The sequence below is a fragment of the Heterodontus francisci genome, chromosome 39 (assembly GCF_036365525.1).
Source record: "Heterodontus francisci isolate sHetFra1 chromosome 39, sHetFra1.hap1, whole genome shotgun sequence".
Lineage (NCBI taxonomy): Eukaryota > Metazoa > Chordata > Chondrichthyes > Heterodontiformes > Heterodontidae > Heterodontus > Heterodontus francisci.
This window is the reverse complement of record NC_090409.1, coordinates 14,171,608-14,194,274: the sequence shown is the minus strand read 5'-3', so window position 1 is coordinate 14,194,274 and position 22,667 is coordinate 14,171,608. Positions and strand designations below refer to the sequence as shown.

At 49.8% G+C, this 22,667-nt stretch overlaps 1 protein-coding gene across 1 annotated transcript in view; it reads left to right on the top strand.

Annotated features, from left to right (window-relative positions):
• LOC137352808 (NACHT, LRR and PYD domains-containing protein 3-like) overlaps positions 1–20,319 on the top strand; it is a gene marked incomplete at its 5' end in the record, with an annotated part of 461,191 nt that extends 440,872 nt beyond the window's left edge. Inside the window, 3 exons of the mRNA XM_068018664.1 lie at positions 9,050–10,780; positions 16,873–17,040; positions 17,194–20,319. Of these exons, the coding sequence (XP_067874765.1) occupies positions 9,050–10,780; positions 16,873–17,040; positions 17,194–17,281 (1,987 nt within the window). The remainder of the gene's footprint in view (positions 1–9,049; positions 10,781–16,872; positions 17,041–17,193) is intronic.
• Between the last annotated feature and the right edge of the window lie 2,348 nt (positions 20,320–22,667).

Sequence of the window (22,667 nt, the reverse complement as noted above, 5' to 3'; positions counted from 1 at the left end):
TGTGTATGTGTGTGTGTGTGTCCCTCGTCTGTGTGTGTGTGTGTCCCCCGTGTGTGTGTGTCTGTGTCCCTCGTGTGTGTGTGTGTGTGTGTGTCCCTCATGTGTGTGTGTGTGTGTGTTTGTGTCTGTCCCTCGTCTGTGTGTCCCTCGTGTGTCCCTCGTCTGTGTGTGTCCCTCGTCTGCGTGTGTGTGTGTGTGTCCCTCGTCTGTGTGTGTGTGTGTCCCTCGTGTGTGTGTGTGTGAGTGTGTGTGTGTCCCTTGCGTCTTTGTGTGTGTCTCCCTCGTGTGTGTGTGTGTGTGTCCCCATGTCTGTGTCTGTGTGTCCCTCGTGTCTGTGTCCCTCATGTGTGTTTGTGTGTCCCTCGTGTGTGTGTGTGTGTGTGTCCCACGTCTGTGTGTCCCTCGTGTGTCTGTGTGTCCCTCGTCTGTGTGTCCCTCGTGTGTCTGTGTGTCCCTCGTGTGTCTGTGTCCCTCGTCTGTGTGTCCCTCGTCTGTGTGTGTGTGTGTGTGTGTGTCCCTCATCTGTGTGTGTGTGTGTCCCTCGTCTGTGTGTGTGTGTGTCCCTCGTCTGTGTGTGTGTGTGTCCCTCGTCTGTGTGTGTGTGTGTGTGTGTGTCCCTCGTCTGTGTGTGTGTGTGTCCCTCGTCTGTGTGTGTGTGTGTCCCTCGTCTGTGTATGTGTGTCCCTCGTCTGTGTGTGTGTGTCCCTCGTCTGTGTCTGTGTGTGTCCCTCGTCTGTGTGTGTGTGTGTGTCCCTCGTCTGTGTGTGTGTGTGTGTCCCTCGACTGTGTGTGTGTGTGTCCCTCGTCTGTGTGTGTGTGTCCCGTGTCTGTGTCTGTGTCCCCCGTGTCTGTGTGTGTGTGTCCCTCCTGTGTGTGTGTGTTTGTGTGTGCCCCTCGTCTGTGTGTCCCTCGTGTGTCCCTCGTCTGTGTGTGTCCCTCGTCTGCGTGTGTGTGTGTGTGTGTGTCCCTCGTCTGCGTGTGTGTGTGTGTCCCTCGTCTGCGTGTGTGTGTGTGTCCCTCATCTGTGTGTCTGTGTGTGTGTGTCCCTCGTCTGTGTGTGTGTGTCCCTCGTCTGTGTGTGTGTGTCCCTCGTCTGTGTGTGTGTGTCCCTCGTCTGTGTGTGTGTGTCCCTCGTCTGTGTGTGTGTGTGTGTCCCTCATCTGTGTGTCTGTGTGTCCCTTGTCTGTGTGTGTCTGTGTGTCCCTCGTCTGTGTGTGTCTGTGTGTGCCTCGTCTGTGTGTGTCTGTGTGTCCCTCGTGTGAGTGTGTGTGTCCCTCGTGTGTGTTGTCCCTCGCCTGTGTGTGTGTGTGTGTGTGTCCCTCTTCTGTGTGTGTGTGTCCCGTGTGTGTGTGTCCCGTGTGTGTGTGTGTGTGTGTCCCTCGTGTGTGTGTGTGTGTGTGTGTCCCTCGTGTGTGTGTGTGTGTCCCTCGTGTGTGTGTGTGCGTGTGTGTGTGTCCCTCGTGTGTGTGTGTGTCCCTCGTGTGTGTGTGTGTGTGTGTGTGTGTGTGTGTGTGCGCGTGTGTGCGTGTGTCCCTCGTGTGTATGTGTGTGTGCCCCTCGCGCGCGTGTGTGTGTCCCTTTTGTCTGTGTGTGTCCCTTTTGTCTGTGTGTGTGTGTGTCTGTGTGTGTGTGTCCCCTGTGTCTGTGTGTGTGTGTCCCTTGTTTCTGTGTGTCCCTCATGTGTGTGTGTGTATGTCCCTCGTGTGTGTGTGTGTGTGTGTGTGTGTGTGTCCCTCTTCTGTGTGTGTGTGTGTGTGTGTCCCTCATCTGTGTGTGTGTGTCCCTCGTCTGTGTGTGTGTGTGTCCCTCGTCTGTGTGTGTGTGTGTCCCTCGTCTGTGTGTGTGTGTGTCCCTCGTCTGTGTGTGTGTGTGTCCCTCGTGTGTGTGTGTGTGTCCCATGTGTGTGTCCCTCGTGTGTGTGCGTGTGCGTGTCCCTCGTGTGTGTGTGCGTGTGTCCCTCGGGTGTATGTGCGTGTGTCCCTCGTGTGTGTCCCTCGTGTGTGTCCCTCGTGTGTGTCCCTCGTGTGTGTCCCTCGTGTGTGCCCCTCGCCTGTGTGTCCCGTGTGTGTGTGTGTCCCGTGTGTGTCCCTCGTGTGTGTGTCCCTCGTGTGTGTGTCCCTCGTGTGTGTGTCCCTCGTGTGTGTGTCCCTCGTGTGTGTGTGTCCCTCGTGTGTGTGTGTCCCTCGTGTGTGTGTCCCTCGTGTGTGTGTGCGTGTCCCTCGTGTGTGTGTCCCTCGTGTGTGTGTGCGTGTCCCTCGTGTGTGTGTGCGTGTCTGTGTGTGTGTCCCTTTTGTCTGTGTGTGTCCCTCGTGTGTGTGTGTGTCTGTGTGTGTGTGTCCCCCGTGTCTGTGTCTGTGTGTCCCTTGTTTCTGTGTGTCCCTCATGTGTGTGTGTGTGTGTGTCCCTCGTGTGTGTCTGTGTGTGTGTGTCCCTCGTGTGTGTGTGTGTCTGTGTGTGTGTGTCCCTCGTCTGTGTGTCCCTCGTGTGTCTGTGTGTCCATCGTCTGTGTGTCCCTCGTCTGTGTGTGTGTGTCCCTCGTCTGTGTGTGTGTGTGTCCCTCGTCTGTGTGTGTGTGTGTCCCTCGTCTGTGTGTGTGTGTGTCCCTCGTCTGTGTGTGTGTGTCCCTCGTCTGTGTGTGTGTGTCCCTCGTCTGTGTGTGTGTGTCCCTCGTCTGTGTGTGTGTGTCCCTCGTCTGTGTGTGTGTGTCCCTCGTCTGTGTGTGTGTGTGTCCCTCGTCTGTGTGTGTGTGTGTCCCTCGTCTGTGTGTGTGTGTGTCCCTCGTCTGTATGTGTGTGTCCCTCGTCTGTATGTGTGTGTCCCTCGTCTGAGTGTGTGTGTGTCCCTCGTGTGTCTGTGTGTGTTCCTCGACTGTGTGTGTCCCTCGTCTGTCTGTGTGTGTGTGAGTCCCTCGTCTGTGTGTGTGTGTCGCATGTCTGTGTGTGTGTCCCACGTCTGTGTGTGTGTGTGTGTCCCACGTCTGTGTGTGTGTGTGTCCCACGTCTGTGTGTGTGTGTGTGTGTCCCTCGTCTGTGTGTCCCTCGTCTGTGTGTGTGTGTCCCTCGTCTGTGTGTGTGTCCCTCGTCTGTGTGTGTGTGTGTCCCTCGTATGTGTGTGTGTCCCTCGTCTGTGTGTGTGTCCCTCGTGTGTCTGTGTGTGTGTGTCCCTCGACTGTGTGTGTCCCTCGTCTGTGTGTCCCTCGTGTGTCTGTGTGTCCATCGTCTGTGTGTCCCTCGTCTGTGTGTGTGTGTCCCTCGTCTGTGTGTGTGTGTCCCTCGTCTGTGTGTGTGTGTGTCCCTCGTCTGTGTGTGTGTGTGTCCCTCGTCTGTGTGTGTGTGTGTCCCTCGTCTGTGTGTGTGTGTGTCCCTCGTCTGTGTGTGTGTGTCCCTCGTCTGTGTGTGTGTGTCCCTCGTCTGTGTGTGTGTGTGTCCCTCGTCTGTGTGTGTGTGTGTCCCTCGTCTGAGTGTGTGTGTATCCCTCGTGTGTCTGTGTGTGTTCCTCGACTGTGTGTGTCCCTCGTCTGTCTGTGTGTGTGTGAGTCCCTCGTCTGTGTGTGTGTGTCGCATGTCTGTGTGTGTGTGTCCCACGTCTGTGTGTGTGTGTGTCCCACGTCTGTGTGTGTGTGTGTCCCACGTCTGTGTGTGTGTGTATCCCACGTCTGTGTGTGTGTGTGTGTGTCCCTCGTCTGTGTGTGTGTGTGTCCCTCGTCTGTATGTGTGTGTCCCTCGTCTGAGTGTGTGTGTGTCCCTCGTGTGTCTGTGTGTGTTCCTCGACTGTGTGTGTCCCTCGTCTGTCTGTGTGTGTGTGAGTCCCTCGTCTGTGTGTGTGTGTCCCACGTCTGTGTGTGTGTGTGTCCCACGTCTGTGTGTGTGTGTGTCCCACGTCTGTGTGTGTGTGTCCCACGTCTGTGTGTGTGTGTGTGTCCCTCGTCTGTGTGTCCCTCGTCTGTGTGTGTGTGTCCCTCGTCTGTGTGTGTGTCCCTCGTCTGTGTGTGTGTGTGTCCCTCGTATGTGTGTGTGTCCCTCGTCTGTGTGTGTGTCCCTCGTGTGTCTGTGTGTGTGTGTCCCTCGACTGTGTGTGTCCCTCGACTGTGTGTGTCCCTCGTCTGTGTGTGTGTGTGTTTCCCTCGTCTGTGTGTGTGTGTCCCTTGTCTGTGTGTGTGTGTCTCTGTGTGTCCCTCGTGTGTGTGTGTGTTTGTGTGTGTCCCTCGTCTGTGTGTGTCCCTCGTGTGTCCCTCGTCTGTGTGTGTCCCTCGTGTGTGTGTGTGTGTGTCCCACGTCTGTGTGTGTGTGTGTCCCACGTCTGTGTGTGTGTGTGTCCCACGTCTGTGTGTGTGTGTGTGTGTCCCTCGTCTGTGTGTCCCTCGTCTGTGTGTGTGTGTGTCCCTCGTCTGTGTGTGTGTGTGTCCCTCGTATGTGTGTGTGTCCCTCGTGTGTCTGTGTGTGTGTGTCCCTCGACTGTGTGTGTCCCTCGACTGTGTGTGTCCCTCGTCTGTGTGTGTGTGTGTTTCCCTCGTCTGTGTGTGTGTGTGTTTCCCTCGTCTGTGTGTGTGTGTCCCTTGTCTGTGTGTGTGTGTCTCTGTGTGTCCCTCGTGTGTGTGTGTGTTTGTGTGTGTCCCTCGTCTGTGTGTCCCTCGTGTGTCCCTCATCTGTGTGTGTCCCTCGTCTGCGTGTGTGTGTGTGTGTGTCCCTCGTCTGTGTGTGTGTGTGTGTCCCTCGTCTGTGTGTGTGTGTCTGTGTGTGTGTTCCTCGTCTGTGTGTGTGTGTCCCTCGTCTGTGTGTGTGTCCCTCTTCTGTGTGTGTGTGTGTCCCTCTTCTGTGTGTGTGTGTCCCTCTTCTGTGTGTGTGTGTGTCCCTCGTGTGTGTGTGTGTGTCCCTCGTGTGTGTGTGTGTCCCTCGTGTGTATGTGTGTGTGCCTCTCGCGTGTGCCCCTCGCGTGTGCCCCTCGCGTGTGCGCCCCTCGCGTGTGCGTCCCTCGCATGTGTGTGTGTGTGTCCCTCGCGTGTGTGTGTGTGTGTCTGTGTGTGTGTGTCCCTTTCGTCTGTGTGTGTCCCTCGTGTGTGTGTGTGTCTGTGTGTGTGTGTCCCCCGTGTCTGTGTCTGTGTGTCCCTTGTTTCTGTGTGTCCCTCATGTGTGGGTGTGTGTCCCTCGTGTGTGTGTGTGTCTGTGTGTGTGTGTCCCTCGTCTGTGTGTCCCTCGTGTGTCTGTGTGTCCATCGTCTGTGTGTCCCTCGTCTGTGTGTGTGTGTCCCTCGTCTGTGTGTGTGTGTGTGTGTGTGTCCCTCATCTGTGTGTGTGTGTCCCTCGTCTGTGTGTGTGTGTCCCTCGTGTGTGTGTGTGTGTCCCTCGTGTGTGTGTGTGTGTGTCCCTCGTGTGTGTGTGTGTGTGTGTGTGTCCCTCGTGTGTGTGTGTGTGTCCCTCGTGTGTGTGTGTGTGTGTCCCATGTGTGTGTCCCTCGTGTGTGTGTGCGTGTGTCCCTCGTGTGTATGTGTGTGTGTCCCTCGTGTGTGCCCCTCGTGTGTGCCCCTCGTGTGTGCCCCTCGTGTGTGCCCCTCGCGTGTGTGTCCCTCGCGTGTGTGTCCCTCGCGTGTGTGTCCCTCGCGTGTGTGTCCCTCGCGTGTGTGTCCCGTGTGTGTCCCTCGTGTGTGTGTCCCTCGTGTGTGTGTCCCTCGTGTGTGTGTGCGTGTCCCTCGTGTGTGTGTGTGTCTGTGTGTGTGTGTCCCTTTTGTCTGTGTGTGTCCCTCATGTGTGTGTGTGTCTGTGTGTGTGTGTCCCCCGTGTCTGTGTCTGTGTGTCCCTTGTTTCTGTGTGTCCCTTGTTTCTGTGTGTCCCTCATGTGTGTGTGTGTGTCCCTCATGTGTGTGTGTGTGTCTGCGTGTGTGTGTCCCTCGTCTGTGTGTCCCTCGTGTGTCTGTGTGTCCATCGTCTGTGTCCCTCGTCTGTGTGTGTGTGTGTCCCTCGTCTGTGTGTGTGTGTGTCCCTCGTCTGTGTGTGTGTGTGTCCCTCGTCTGTGTGTGTGTGTGTGTCCCTCGTCTGTGTGTGTGTGTGTGTCCCTCGTCTGTGTGTGTGTGTGTGTCCCTCGTCTGTGTGTGTGTGTCCCTCGTCTGTGTGTGTATGTCCTTCGTCTGTGTGTGTGTGTGTCCCTCGTGTGTCTGTGTGTGTTCCTCGACTGTGTGTGTCCCTCGTCTGTCTGTGTGTGTGTGTGAGTCCCTCGTCTGTGTGTGTGAGTCCCTCGTCTGTGTGTGTGAGTCCCTCGTCTGTGTGTGTGAGTCCCTCGTCTGTGTGTGTGTGTCCCTCGTGTGTCTGTGTGTGTGTGTCCCTCGTCTGTGTGTGTGTGTCCCTCGTCTGTGTGTGTGTGTCCCTCGTCTGTGTGTGTGTATGTCCCTCATCTGTGTGTGTGTGTGTCCCTCGTGTGTCTGTGTGTGTTCCTCGACTGTGTGTGTCCCTCGTCTGCCTGTGTGTGTGTGTGAGTCCCTCGTCTGTGTGTGTGTGTCCCACGTCTGTGTGTGTGTGTCCTACGTCTGTGTGTGTGTGTCCCTCGTCTGTGTGTGTGTGTGTCCCTCGTCTGTGTGTGTGTGTCCCTCGTGTGTGTGTGTGTGTCCCTCGTGTGTCTGTGTGTGTGTGTCCCTCGACTGTGTGTGTCCCTCGACTGTGTGTGTCCCTCGACTGTGTGTGTGTGTGTCCCTTGTCTGTGTGTGTGTGTCTCTGTGTGTCCCTCATGTGTGTGTGTGTGTGTGTGTCCCTCGTCTGTGTGTGTGTGTCCCTCGTCTGTGTGTGTGTGTGTCCCTCGTCTGTGTGTGTCCCTCGTCTGTGTGTGTCCCTCGTCTGTGTGTGTGTGTCCCTCGTCTGTGTGTGTGTGTGTCCCTCGTCTGTGTGTGTGTGTGTCCCTCGTCTGTGTGTGTGTGTGTCCCTCGTGTGTCTGTGTGTGTGTGTCCCTCGACTGTGTGTGTGTGTGTCCCTCGTGTGTCTGTGTGTGTGTGTCCCTCGACTGTGTGTGTCCCTCGTCTGTGTGTGTGTGTGTGTTTCCCTCGTCTGTGTGTGTGTGTGTCCCTCGTCTGTGTGTGTGTGTCCCTCATCTGTGTCTGTCTGTTCCCTCTGTGTGTGTGTGTGCGTGTGTGTGTGTCCCCTCTGTGTGCGTGTGCGCATCTGTGTAAGAGTCCTGTCTGTATGTTTGTGTGTCCTGTCTGTATGTTTGTGTGTGTATGTCCCCACTGCGTGTGTGTGTCCTCTATGTGCGTTTGTGTATCCCCTCTGTGTGTGCATGTGTCCCTTCTGTGTGCGTGCGTGTGTGTGTGTCCCCTGTGTGTGATGTATGTATCTGTGTGTGTGTCCCCTCTGTGTGCGTGTGTGTCTGTGTATGTGTCCTGTCTGTATGTTTGTGTGTCATGTGTGTGTGTGTGCATGTGTCCCCACTCTGTGTGTGTGTCCCCTCTGTGTGCGTCTGTGTATGTGTCCTGTCTGTATGTTTGTGTGTGCGCGTATGTGTGTCTCCCCACTGCGTGTGTGTCCTCTATGTGCGTTTGTGTATCCCCTCTGTGTGCGTGCATCCCCTCTGTGCGTGTGCGTCCTTTCTGTGTGCGTGTGTGTGTATCGCCTCTGTGTGCATGTGTGTATCTGTGTGTGTGTCCCCTCTGTGTGCGTGTGTGTCTGGGTATGTGTCCTGTCTGTATGTTTGTGTGTTCTGTGTGTGTGTGTGTGTGCGCGCATGTGCATGTGTCCCCACTCTGTGTGTGTTTGTCTCTCCTCTGTGTGTTGTGCATGCGCCCATCTGTGCGGGCCCCACCCTGACTGCACCACCTGCCTATGTGCGCACTCCACCCCCTCTGAGCGCCCCCATCCTCTGTACCCCCACCCCCTCCCCCCCAACCCTCTACGTGTCTCGCCCTCCACCACCCCCCATGCCCACTTCTCTCTCTCTCTCTCTCGCTCTGTTTCCCTCCCCTCTCTCTATCTCCCCCTTTCACTCTTACCCTCTCTGTTCTCCTTTTTCTCTCTCTGTCAGTTGCATGGTTTTTCAGTGTATTTAAAAAATCGAAAGTCTGTTACACAGCTGACAGGTGCTGACAGTGGGAACTGCAGTTTCCCAACTTCGGACAGATTTGGGGCTTTCCAGTGGGTACTGACTGTATTTTTAAAAAGCCCACCAGAAAACCACAAACTTGTCCGATGTTGGGAAACCACTGTTCCCACTGTTAGCTTCGAAACTGACTTGGGATTTTTTTTTTTAAAGCTGGTCTGCAGGAAGAAGCCAGTGCAGAATTTCTCATCTCCAGTCACAGATTCCTGGTGAGGATGAGGAACAGCCTGGTCTAGTTTACATCTACAGGCTGGATGGAAACCATTGGTGGGTCAGATCCTGGCCCAGGGGCTGTATGTTGGATAACGCTGCACTAGAACATCTTGTGTCATAAAACCTGTTAGTTAGAGATACAGCACTGAAACAGGCCCTTCGGCCCACCGAGTCTGTGCCGACCATCAACCACCCATTTATCCTAATCCTACATTCCTACCACATCCCCACCTGTTCCTATATTTCCCTACCACCTACCTATACTAGGGGCAATTTTTATAATGGCCAATTTACCTATCAACCTGCAAGTCTTTGGCTGTGGGAGGAAACCGGAGCACCCGGAGGAAACCCACGCCGACACAGGGAGAACTTGCAAACTCCACACAGGCAGTACCCGGAATCGAACCCGGGTCGCTGGAGCTGTGAGGCTGCAGTGCTAACCACTGCGCCACTGTGCCGCCCACCATGTGTCGATTTGTATTGAGATGCCTGTCGTATGGGGTAGACTGGATAGTATTAAGCATCAGAGGGAAAATATCACCACCTTCAAAGAGTCCACGTTCAGCAATTATTAGAATCAAGTGAGAATTTTTCACTTTCAAGCAGGGTTTACCATTTACAGGGTTTTAATTTCTACACACATCTCTATCTAAGCCGTTAATTAAATCACAATATTTCACTGAATAATAAAATGATACTGTAAAGCTGTTTTTAAGTCATTGCAACTGACATTGAGAACCGCTTTCTGTCTGTTCTATTTGAAGATGTTCAACAGAAACACAAGGAAACACTCCGGATACAAACTGTGAGTCACTGAGAGTGAACACTATCCTAATAAAGGAGAAGGTTAAGATTTTCCAGCTGGTTGATCGATACGCTGAGCTAACGGTCATTTCTACTGTTCGAGATCGGACACTTGTAGAACATGAGCTGCTGGCAAGAGGCCGAGACCATGAAGACTGCAGAGAGAAACATCTCCAGAGAGAACTGGAAAAAATCCAAACTGATCAGTTGTTCCAGAGCAGTTTTTCCCAAAGAAAATCCAAATCTGGGAGTTTAGCAGTGGTGCGTGGAGTCCCGGGAATTGGAAAGACAACATTGGTACAAAAGATTGTTTATGACTGGGCCACTAGGAAAATATACCCAAAATTTCAATTTGTTTTCAGTTTTAAATTCCGTGAGTTGAACGCTATTAACTGTAGAATAAACCTGAGGAAACTAATACTGGATCTGTATCCTTACTTTGAGAATCTTCTGGGAGAACTCTGGAAAAACCCAGAGGGATTACTGTTTATATTCGATGGTTTGGATGAATTCAAGGACAGGTTCGATTTTGCTGACAATCGGAGAAATACAGAAGCTCAGTCCATGTGCACAGATCCCGAATGCTGGTGTGAAGTGTCTGACATTGTGTACAGTTTAATACAGCACCAGCTGCTCCCAGGATGTTCAGTGTTAGTGACTAGCCGTCCCACTGCATTACATTTATTGGAAAAGGCTGAGATCAGTGTCTGGGCTGAAATCCTGGGATTTATTGGTGATGAACGGAAGGAATATTTCAACAAGTTTTTTGAAGATCGGACGGTGGCAGCAGCTGTTTTCAAACACGTGGAGGAGAACGAGATCCTGTACATCATGTGTTACAACCCTTCCTACTGCTGGATTCTCTGTCTGTCACTGGGTCCCTTCTTTACACAAAGAGACAGGAAACAGCAGCAAGTTCCCAAGACCATCACCCAAGTATATTCTTATTATATTTATAACATTCTGAAAAACCATGGCCGAGAGATTGAAAGCCCTTGTGATGTATTACTAAAGATTGGTCAGATGGCCTTCACAGGAGTCTCTGAGAAGAAGATTGTGTTTAGAAATGAAGATTTGATCGAGTACAGTCTGCAACCTTCCCACTTGCTGTCTGGGTTCATAATGGAACTTTTGGAGAGAGATGATTCTGTTCAGAGGGTGGTTTACACATTCACACACCTCACCATCCAAGAGTTTGTAGCCGCAATCGCACAATTCTTGACTCCTGATCCCGGGAACATCCCGAAACTCCTGAATGAAGCCCACAGCAAGGAGGATGGGAGGTTTGAGATATTTCTCCATTTTGTTGCTGGTCTCACCTCCTCACACTCAGCTCAGCCCCTACAGGAGGTTCTGGGTCCATTTTCTCATCAAACAACCTGCCGAGTGATTGACTGGGTGAAGGAGAAGATTGAAGGACAAATTGGAAACACAGAGGGTAAAAGAAACCTCCTGAACACATTGTACTACCTGTTTGAGTCTAAGAATAAAGCACTGGTTCAGGCCACAGTCGGATCGGTGGAAATACTTACATTTCGTGGATTGGACCTGAAACCAATTGACTGTGCGGTCCTGTCTCATGTCATTGCACTCTGTGATACAATAAAAGAATTTGATCTGGAGTCCTGCAACATACAGTTTGAAGGACTCCAGCGGCTGAGACCTTCACTTCACAAATGCCAGGTGTTGAGGTAATTATTTATTTGTCTGCAACTGTTGGATGAATTGTAGAGCAAAGAACAGTACAGCACAGGAACAGGCCATTCGGCCCTCCAGGCCTGCGTCGATCTTGATGCCTGTCTAAACTAAAACCTTCTGCACTTCCGAGGTCCGTATCCCTCTATTCCCATCCTATTCATGTACTTGTCAAGATGCCTCTTAAATGTTGCTATCGTACCTGCTTCCACCGCCTCCCCCGACAGCAAGTTCCAGGCACTCATCGCCCTCTGTGTAAAATAACTTGCCTCGCACATCCCCTCTAAACTTTGCCCATCGCACCTTAAACCTATGTCCCCTAGTAACTGACTCTTCCACTCTGGGAAAAAGCTTCTGACTATCCACTCTGTCCATGCCTCTCATAACTTTGTAAACCTCTATCATGTCACGCCTCCACCTCCGTCGTTCCAGTGAAAACAATCCGAGTTTGTCCAACCTCTCCTCATAGCTAATATCCTCCAGACCAGGCAACATCCTGGTAAACCTCTTCTGTACCCTCTCCAAAGCCTCCACATCCTTCTGGTAGTGTGGCGACCAGAATTGCACGCAATATTCCAAGTGTGGTCTAACTAAGGTTCCGTACAGATGCAGCATGACTTGCCAATTTTTATACTCTATGCCCCGACCGATGAAGGCAAGCATGCCGTATGCCTTCTTGACTACCTTATCCAGCTGCGTTGCCAATTTTAGTGACCTGTGAACCTGTACGCCCAGCTCTTTCTGCCTGTCAATACTTCTAAGCGTTCTGCATTTACTGTATACTTCCCACCTGTATTAGACCTTCCAAAATGCATTACCTCACATTTGTCCAGATTAAACTCCATCTGCCATTTCTCCGCCCAAGTCTCCAACCGATCTATATCCTGCTGTATCCTCTGACAATCCTCATTACTATCCGCAATTCCACCAACTTTTGTGTCGTCCGCAAACTTACGAATCATACCAGCTACATTTTCCTCCAAATCATTTATATATACTATAAACAGCAAAGGTCCCAGCGCTAATCCCTGTGGAACACCACTAGTCAAATCCCTCCATTCAGAAAAGCACCCTTCCACTGATACCCTCTGTCTTCTGTGACCAAGCCAGTTCTGTATCCATTTTGCCAGCTCACCTCTGATCCCGTGTGACTTCACCTTTTGTACCAGTCTGCCATGAGGGACCTTGTCAAAGGCTTTACTGAAGTCCATATAGACAACATCCACTGCCCTTCCTTCGTCAATCATCTTTGTCACTTCCTCAAAAAACTCCATCAAGTTAGTGAGACACGACCTCCCCTTCACAAAACCATGCTGCCTCTCGCTAATAATTCTATTTGTTTCCAAATGGGAGTAAATCCTGTGCCGAAGAATCCTCTCCAATAATTTCCCTAACACTGACGTAAGGCTCACCGGCCTGTAATTTTCTGGATTATCCTTGCTACCCTTCTTAAGCAAAGGAACAACATTGTCCAGTCCTCTGGGACCTCACCTGTAGCCAATGAGGATACAAAGATTTCTGTCAAGCCCCCAGCAATTTCCTCCCTTGTCTCCCTCAGTATTCTGGGGTAGATCTGATCAGGCCCTGGGGACTTATCTACCTTAATGTTTTTCAAGACGCCCAACACCACCTCCTTTTTGATATCGGCGTTACCCAGATTATCTACACTCCCTTCCCTGGACTCATCATCCACCAACTCCTTCTCTTTGGTGAATACTGATGCAAAGTACTCATTTAGTACCTCACCTATTTCCTCTGGCTCCACACATAGATTCCTTCCTTTGTCCTTGAGTGGGCCAACCCTTTCCCTGGCAAACCTGTTGCTCTTTATATATGTATAAAAAGCTTTGGGATTCTTCTTAATCAATCGTGACAACAGACATAGATTCTGTTGTTGCTCAATAATGAAGGGAAGCAAACAGTTCAGCTCAATGAGAGAGGCAGATTCAACACAAAGATGACCAATAATAAAGGGATGAGTTAGTAATTCTCTCAGGACCAGAGAAACCAAAATGGATCCTTGTGAACTATTAAGGATTTTACAGTCTTCAAATAATCAGTCCATACAGGTCACAGGAAAGGGCTGATAGTTTAATTATGAAAAATCATTATCGATTGCTGTTTTTCTTCTTGTCTGTGATACATCCCTTGAAGAGACACGGAGGCCAGCAGTCCGTGTACACAGAGCATCACACCCTCTTCTCGAGGTGTATTAGTAAGTGACGGTTACTGAAGTGTCAGCTCCCATAAGATGTGGAAGTTGGAACTGCAAACATTCAGTAACTAAGAGGAAAGCAGAGCTTCCGGGCAGTGACCAGCTGGTGGGAGAGCTGACCTTTCCCCACAGGGTCTTGTTACATTACCTTAAAGCATCAATGACCCAGCAAATACAGGTCACTCAAATAGACTCTTCTGACTCAGGTGGGAGTCCTGGCTGAAGGTCATGGAGTCAGGCCCCTTGCTCATCATCCAGGCCGATACTTCAGTGAATTTGGGAGCTCAAATCAGCTGGGATAAAGGTTTAAATCGAACAGGTGGTGGGGTATTGGTCCTGAAGTACTGTCACATACAGACCAGCGGTGGGGCTTCACACACAGTTGGTGGCTCCTGGGTAAACTAGGGTAGTAAACCCAGTACTTTCCCAGAATTCGTCCACTGTGTATGAGGTCCCGCTCGGAGGAAAGTTCCAAAAATTCTCCCAAAACTCTGGACCAGTTGAAATAAATAGAGAGCTAGTTTGATGAGGAATGAAGTGAGAGACTACCTTCCCCTATAAACTAAGAGAGCAGGGATGTTTAAAACTTGTAACGGGACAGAATAAACTCTCCTTGTTAGATAAAATACTGGGGAGCAGAGTTTACAGCAGCAGTTAGCACTGTTTCACAATGTAACTAACCCTGAGGTATCATACAGATTAACATTGTATACAGAGTATAAAGTACAAGAAATCACCACTTTGTCATTTAGTTCAGGGAAAACCACGTCATTTAGTTCAGGGAAAACCACCCCATTCCCCTAAAATCTGGGCCTTTAGCATCAGCAGAAATCAGACAAGTTTCTCCAACCATGACTGTGCCAGTTTCATAGTTCGACAGAATGAGATTCAACGTCAGTTAGAGGAAAATCTGGCTATTAGAATGAGAACATTACAGCGCAGTACAGGCCCTTCGGCCCTCGATGTTGCGCCGACCTGTGAAACCATCTGACCTACACTATTCCATTTTCATCCATATGTCTATCCAATGACCAGTTAAATGCCCTTACAGTTGGTGAGTCTACTACTGCTGCAGGCAGGGCGTTCCACGCCCCTACTACTCTCTGAGTAAAGAAACTACCTCTAACATCTGTCCTATATCTATCACCCCTCAACTTAAAGCTATGTCCCCTCGTGTTTGCCATCACCATCCGAGGAAAAAGACTCTCACTATCCACCCTATCTAACCCTCTGATTATCTTGTATGTCTCTATTAAGTCACCTCTCCTCCTCCTTCTTTCCAACGAAAACAACCTCAAGTCCCTCAGCCTTTCCTCGTAAGACCTTCCCTCCATACCAGGCAACATCCTAGTAAATCTCCTCTGCACCCTTTCCAAAGCTTCCACATCCTTCCTATAATGCGGTGACCAGAACTGCACGCAATACTCCAGGTGCGGTCTCACCAGAGTTTTGTACAGCTGCAGCATGACCTCGTGGCTCCGAAACTCGATCCCCCTCCTAATAAAAGCTAACACACCATATGCCTTCTTAACAGCCCTATTAACCTGGGTAGCAACTTTCAGGGATTTATGTACCTGGACATCAAGATCTCTCTGTTCATCTACACTACCAAGAATCTTCCCATTAGCCCAGTACTCTGCATTCCTGTTACTCCTTCCAAAGTGAATCACCTCACACTTTTCCGCATTAAACTCCATTTGCCATCTCTCAGCCCAGCTCTGCAGCCTATCTATGTCCCTCTGTACCCTACAACATCCTTCGGCACTATCCACAACTCCACCGACCTTCGTGTCATCCGCAAATTTACTAACCCACCCTTCTACACCCTCTTCCAGGTCATTTATAAAAATGACAAACAGCAGTGACCCCAAAACAGATCCTTGCGGTACACCACTAGTAACTAAACTCCAGGATGAACATTTGCCATCAACCACCACCCTCTGTCTTCTTTCAGCTAGCCAATTTCTGATCCAAAGCTCTAAATCACCTTCAACCCTACCGTGGGGAACCTTATCAAACGCCTTACTGAAATCCATATACACCACATCCACTGCTTTACCCTCATCCACCTGTTTGGTCACCTTCTCGAAAAACTCAAGATGGTTTGTGAGGCACGACCTACCTTTCACAAAACCGTGCTGACTATCGCTAATGAACTTATTCTTTTCAAGATGATTATAAATCCTGTCTCTTATAACCTTTTCCAACATTTTACCCACAACCGAAGGAAGGCTCACAGGTCTATAATTACCAGGGCTGTCTCTACTCCCCTTCTTGAACAAGGGGACAACATTTGCTATCCTCCAGTCTTCCGGCACTATTCCTGTCGACAATGACGACATAAAGATCAAGGACAAAGGCTCTGCAATCTCCTCCCTGGCTTCCCAGAGAATCCTAGGATAAATCCCATCTGGCCCAGGGGACTTATCTATTTTCACACTTTCCAAAATTGCTAACACCTCCTCCTTGTGAACCTCAATCCCATCTAGCCTAGCAGTCTGAATCTCAGTATTCTCCTCGACAACATTTTCTTTCTCTACTGTAAATACTGACGAAAAATATTCATTTAACACTTCCCCTATCTCCTCTGATTCCACACACAACTTCCCACTACTATCCTTGATTGGCCCTAATCTAACTCTAGTCATTCTTTTATTCCTGATATACCTATAGAAAGCCTTAGGGTTTTCCTTGATCATATCCGCCAATGACTTCTCGTGTCCTCTCCTTGCTCTTCTTAGCTCTCCCTTTAGATTCTTCCTGGCTAGCTTGTAACTCTCAAGCGCCCTAACTGAGCCTTCACGTCTCATCCTAACATAAGCCTTCTTCTTCCCCTTGACAAGCGCTTCAACTTCTTTAGTAAAACACGGCTCCCTCGCTCAACAACTTCCTCCCTGCCTCACAGGTACATACTTATCAAGGACACGCAGTAGCTGCTCCTTGAATAAGCTCCACATTTCGATTGTGCCCATCCCCTGCAGTTTCCTTCCCCATCCTACGCATCCTAAATCTTGCCTAATTGCATCATAATTTCCTTTCCCCCAGCTATAATTCTTGCCCTGCGGTATATACCTGTCCCTGCCCATCGCTAAGGTAAACCTAACCGAATTGTGATCACTATCACCAAAGTGCTCACCTACATCTAAATCTAACACCTGGCTGGGTTCATTACCCAGTACCAAATCCAATGTGGCATTGCCCCTGGTTGGCCTGTCTACATACTGTGTCAGAAAACCCTCCTGCGCACACTGGACAAAAACTGACCCATCTAAAGTAGTCGAACTATAGTATTTCCAGTCAATATTTGGAAAGTTAAAGTCCCCCATAACAACTACCCTGTTATTCTCGCCCCTGTCGAGAATCATTTTCGCTATCCTTTCCTCTACATCTCTGGAACTATTCGGAGGTCTATAGAAGACTCCCAACAGGGTGACCTCTCCTCTCCTGTTTCTAACCTCGGCCCATACTTCCTCAGTAGACGAGTCCTCAAACGTCCTTTCTGTCGCTGTAATACTCTCCTTGATTAACAATGCCACACCCCCTCCTCTTTTAAGTGTCTTCAATGTTTCCTGGGAAAAGCAAGTGAGAAAAATGATATCAGATCCAGGGTTTGATTCAGTTTGTTTCTCATTCTCTGTTTGTGTTTGGACTGAGGGGCAATAACGTGGGAGATTCAGGAGTGAAACTACTGTCTGAAGCTCTGAGGAACACTGACTGTAAAATGCAGAAACTGGAGAAAGTACCAGATGGTATTACTTTGTTTATACTAACTGGATATTGAATATTGTACATTGTTATCAGTATCAGTAATAGTGTCATTATTTAACACTGATTAACCTTGATTCCTCTTATTTATCTCACTGTAATCCCCAGTCTATGGGATGTCGGTCTGACTGATTCTTGTATTGAGGATCTCGCCTCTGCTTTCAGTACAAATCAGTCACTAACTGGTCTGAACCTGGGATCAAACACCTTCACAGACCGATCTGTCCCCACTCTCAGCTGCCTCATAATGAACTGCAGGCGTCTGGAGCAGATCTGGTGAGTGTCTGTGTTATTGTTTAAATGTCTTTCAGTCACTTTTAGGGGTAACAATTGTCTGTGATTATGATTGAAATATTAATTCCAGTCTTCCTGTCATTTACACTGTTGTTCAACCTGTCTAATTCTGCTTTAACTCATAATCTGTTTCAGGCTTGTGGAGAATCGCTTCAGTTCAGTCCAAAAGAATCAGCTAAAGTCACTGCAAGACACAAGACCAAGGCTGAGAGTGACTGTGTGAACATTTTGATTTATAATCATTTATAATGGACATTTTTGGTTGATTTTTCTGTCCCTCCACTTTCAGCAGCTGTGCTTCAGGTTTAAATCCTATTGGCTATTTAACTGGTTCCAGCTCGAGCTGAGTGAGCTTCATCTCCCATGGTGACGTCAAAAGACCCAAGAACAGGGTCAGGAGACTGTGGTATTGACAGGACAGAGGTTCCTACAACTCTTCCAACTAGGAAAGGGAAGTGGTATTGATGTATCAGACCCACTCTCTGATTTCAATATGGAAGAATTTGTTAGTAAATTTAACTATGATATCGATTTTACTTGAACTAGAAGTTCAGGTTAAAATAACCAAATTACTGAAATGATCTTGATGTAACTCAGCATGTCTGGTGGGAATTAAAGCAGACAAAGTGAAGTTAGAAAAGACATTAACATTATCCTGTGGTGGAAAGCATTATGGAATTGGGGAACTGCAGCCGAGATAAATCCTTGGATAAGAATCATTTCTCATGTCTACTTCATAATCCAGTCAATCATTGTGATCCACTTAATCCGGAGGAGAAAAGACAGCAGCTGAAGAGCGAGCAGCCGTTAATCTGTGAGTCAAGTTGTTTAACCGCCAAACCGATAGTGTGTGCCGCCCTGTCGTTTCAGAGGTCAGACCACATCCAATGACAGTGATCCTCTTGTGATTGGGCGAGCTCACAGTAAGTGACTGCATCCCTGGTCACATTCTCCAGGAATACCTTCTGCATCCCGTGAGTAACTTGCGCCTCGAGCCCGAGATCCGCTTGACACCGTCACAGGAGAACAACCCCAGCTTCTCCAATCTATCCATGTCACTGAACCTCCTCATCCCCGCAGCCATTCTTGAGAAGCTGTTCTGCACTCTCTCTAATGCCTTAACACCCTTCCGAAAATGTGGCGTCCAGAACAAGACCCAATACTTGAAGCGAGGCCGGACCAGCTTTTTATAACTTCCTTTCTTTTGTACTCTATGCCCCTATCCATAAAGCCCAGGATCCCGAATGCTTTTACAACCTGCCCTGCCATCTACAATGATTTGTGGATATATACCCCCAGGTTGCTTTGCTCCTGAACTCCTTTAGAATTATACCCTTTATTTTACAGAAAACCTGCAAAGTCCTATTTTTACCTGGAACAATTCTGTTGGAGAGACAGAAGATGCAGTCTCATCTCTTATTGATATACCAGAGATGAACATAGTACTAATCTCACATTCAGGGGCAATGCCAGCCAGTGATAAATTCCATATTTAACCCTCTCTTGCCTGTAGAAATCTCCGCAGTCCAGCAGCTCAGGGTTGCTGGCTATTCTTCCCTCTCAGTGACAGAGTGTCAGATATTAACTATTGCACTATCCCAGCAAACCCAGCCACTGCCTTCGCTCCTCCTGTGTCTCTGCACGATTGCTTTGTGAGGGCAGGTTTGTCAACAGCAAAAACCCTGCACGGAATGATCCCAAATTGAACTTCTTTAAGAGGCAAACCCCCAGCTTTCACCAATTCTCTGGCCTGTCCCCAAGTCCCAGTTCCTATGCTCAGATACTGTTCAAAGTTAATTGCAGAACATTTCCATTAATTTTTGGCTGAATGAGTTCAGAGTTCCGCACAGTCCTGCTCCTGTCCCCTTGTAAGTGAGAGGCATGCAGTGTCCCCTCTCCCCACCTACTGCCTGCAAACTCCATTCACTCAGTGTGCGGCAAAACATCTGCCAGTGGAGAGATCAAGGTCCCCGGGGAAAGGAGAAAACAGCAGCCTCCTTCCAGCAGTGCATTGCAGATGGGCTCAGAGATCAGCATTGAGGCTGCCGCAAGTTCAAGGGGAATCGGGGATGTGGGTAAGAGGCGGAGTGGAGCAGGATCTGGTTCTTGAACATGGAGGGAGTGGAGGGGGAAGGGAAGGGAGAGGACATTCGCGGGATGTGTATAAGAGGCGGAATGGAGCAGCATGTGATCCTGGAACACGGAAGGAGGGAAGGCAGAGGGCATTCCTGGGCTGTGTGTAAGAGGCGGAGTGGAGCAGGATCTGGTCCCGGAGGGAAGGGAGTGAGCAGAGCGAAGGGAAATGACATTCTTGGTTAAGGCCTGCCCGGGTCTGCAAATGAGACCTGACCCGAGCCCGACAGAACCCCATCCAACCCGGCCCGAGTCCTTCAATTTTTTCCCATGCCCAACCCGACCATCACTTAACTGACCTTCCGGGTTTCACTTTGTTTCTTACCTGCACAAGCTTAAAATAACTGTAACAAAACCACCTTTAAAGTCCAAAAAGTAAAGTAACATTAAAGTCACTTACCTGAGGTTGTGATAGAGTGTGTCCGAGCCGATCCGACCCGAATGCTGGACCTGGAAGTGTGAGCTGACCTGACCTGAACCCGACACGTCATCGGGTTCAGGTCTGGTTGTTGGCCTTTAAGAATGGCCAATTTGCTTATCAGCCTGCGGGTCTTTGGCTGTGGGGGAAGGCCGGGGCAGCTGGCGGAGGCCCACGCGTTCACAAGGGGAGCTTGCGGGCTCCGAGCGGGCGGTGCCCAGGGCTGAACCCGGGTTGCTGGAGCTGTGAGCCTGTGGTGCTAGCCACTGCCTGTGTCACCCCGCGAGAGATGGATGGATATTGGAAACAAAGTTGGCGAAATTTTCCAGTTCAGGACGAGGGCACGAAACGGCACCAATACAGTCATCAATGTATCAGGTGAGGAGGGGGTCTGAGTAGGAATGGAACAAAGAATGTTCCATATATCCCACAAAGACAGGAAGAACTCCGACCTATCCAGGTATCCGTAGCAATACCTTTTATTTGGAGGAAGTGAATGGAGTTAAAGGAGAAGTTGTTCAATGTTTTTACCCCAGATTCCTTCTGTGGCAGAATGTGTCCCATTGATGGCTGCAGGGGCCGAGTGCAAATGCTCAGCACAGGTTTTACTCTGAGCATGTGCAGAGTGATCGCACTCTGCTCAAAGGAGCTGGAGAACTGAACCCAGCCAGTGTAGAGGGAGGGAGAAAACTGGCAGTGGAGGGAAGAAATGGTGCAGATGGTCCCATGGGTTTGGATTTCAGCACAGGGAGGAGGGAAAGTGTGTGGGACTGGGATTTACAGCTTTGGGGGGAAGAGGAGAGGAAAGAAAGATTTTTGGAGAGGTGACTAAAGCAGTGCACAGGGGAATGTCTATGGATGTTTTTTATATGGATGTCCAGAAGGTACTTGATAAACTCCCTCAAAAAAGCCTGTTTGCTGAAACTGAAGCCCATAGAATTGAAGACAGGTCAGGTTAGGAAATGAGCTGAGCTGCGGGAAACAGAGAGCAGGAATAATGAGCAGGTAATCGATTTGGCAGGATGTGAAGCAAGGAGGTAAATCCTCAACCCAAGATAGACTGTGCACTGCAACAACGACAGGCTGCAGCCAGCTGCAAGACATCAGGCCTGTGAGCATCAGCAACAAGACTAAACGACACACTGAATGGGCTAGGGTCCCTTTATCAAACACACATTAGGATAGACAGGGTGGGTGGTGTTTTTATAGCCAAGATAGAGTAGAAATGGTTTCACTGTTGGTTTTTGTTTAATAAATACGCTTGATTGATTCATCACATACCTATATATACATATATATATATATGGGAATATACAATGGATGGTAGGACCCTAGGAAGTACAGAGGGACCTTGGTGTACTTGTCCATAGATCACTGAAGGCAGCAGCACAGGTCGATAAGGTGGTTAGGAAGGCATATGGGATACTTGCCTTTATTAGTTGAAGCTTAGAATATAAGAGCAGGGAGGTTATGATGGAGCTGTATAAAACACTAGTTAGGCCACAGCTGGAGTACTGTGTACAATTCTGGTCACCACACTATAGGAAGGATGTGATTGCACTGGAGAGGGTGCAGAGGAGATTCACTAGGATGTTGCCTGGGCTGGAGCATTTCAGCTATGAAGAGAGACTGAAAAGGCTAGGGTTGTTTTCATTAGAGCAGAAAAGGCTGAGGGGGGACATGATTGAGGTATACAATATTATAAGGGGCATTGATAGGTTAGATGGGAAGAAACTTTTTCCCTTAGCGGACGATCAAGAACCAGGTGGCATACGCACTGCCTGAAGAGGTGGTAGAAGCAGGAACCCTCACAACATTTAAGAAGTATTTAGATGAGCACTTGAAATGACATTGCATACAAGACTATGGGCCAAGTGCTGGAAAATGGGATTAGAATAGATAGGTGATGGCTGGCACAGACATGATGGGCCAAAGGGCATGTTTCTATGCTGTATAACTTAATGACTCGATTTGTGTGTGAGAGGCTGAGTGCGGCAGGATCTGGTCCCAGAACATGGAGTGAATGGAGGGGGAAGGGAGAGAACATTCCCGAGCTGTGTCTAACAGGCGGCGTGGAGCAGGATCTGGTCCCAGAACATGGAGTGAGCTGAGGGAGGAGACATTCCCAGGATGGGTCTGTGTCCTGAACATGGAGTGAGCGGAAGGAAGGGAAAGGACGTTCCCGGGCTGTGTGTAAGAGGCAGAGTGAAGCAGGATCGGGTCCCGGAACATAAGAGTGAGCAGAGTGGAGGGAAGGGAAAGGACGTTGCCGGGCTGTGTGTAAGAGGCAGAGTGAAGCAGGATCGGGTCCCAGAACATAGAGTGAGCAGAGTGGAGGGAAGGGAGAGGACATGCCCGGGCTGTGTGTAAGAGGCAGAGTGGAGCAGATTCAGGTCCTGGAACATGGAGCGAGACAAGGGAGAGGAAATTCCTAGGATGGGTGTAAGAGGCGGAGTGGAGCAGGATCAGGTCGCAGAACATGGAGGGGGGGGGGGTGGTGGGTGGCAGGGTGTGGACATTCTCGGGCTGTGAGTAAGAGGTGGAGTGGAGCAGGATCTGGTTCCCGAACATGGAGTGAGCGGAAGGTGGAAGGGAGAGGATGTTCCCGGTTGTGTGTAAGAGGCAACGTGGAGCAGGAAATTGTTCCAGAACATGAAGTGAGCAGGAGAAGAGAAAGGACATTCCCAGGATATGTGCAAGAAGCCAAGTGGAGCAGGAATTGGTTCCAAAACATGAAGTGAGCGGGAGAAGGGTAAGGACATTCCCGGGATGTGTGTAAGAGGCACAGTGGAGCAGGATCTGGTCCTGCCACATGGAGTGATTTGGGGGGGGGGGTGGTGCGGGGAGGTGGAAGGGAGGGGACATTCCCGGGCTGTGTGTAAGAGGTGGAGTGAAGCAGAATCTGGTCCCGGAATATGGAGTGAGCAGAGAAGGGAAGGGAAGGGAGAAGACATTCCCGGGATCAGAGTAAGAGGCAGAGTGGAGCAGATTCTAGTCCTGGAACATGAAGCAAGCAGAGTGTAGGGAAGGCAGAAGGCATTCCTGGGCTGTGTGTAAG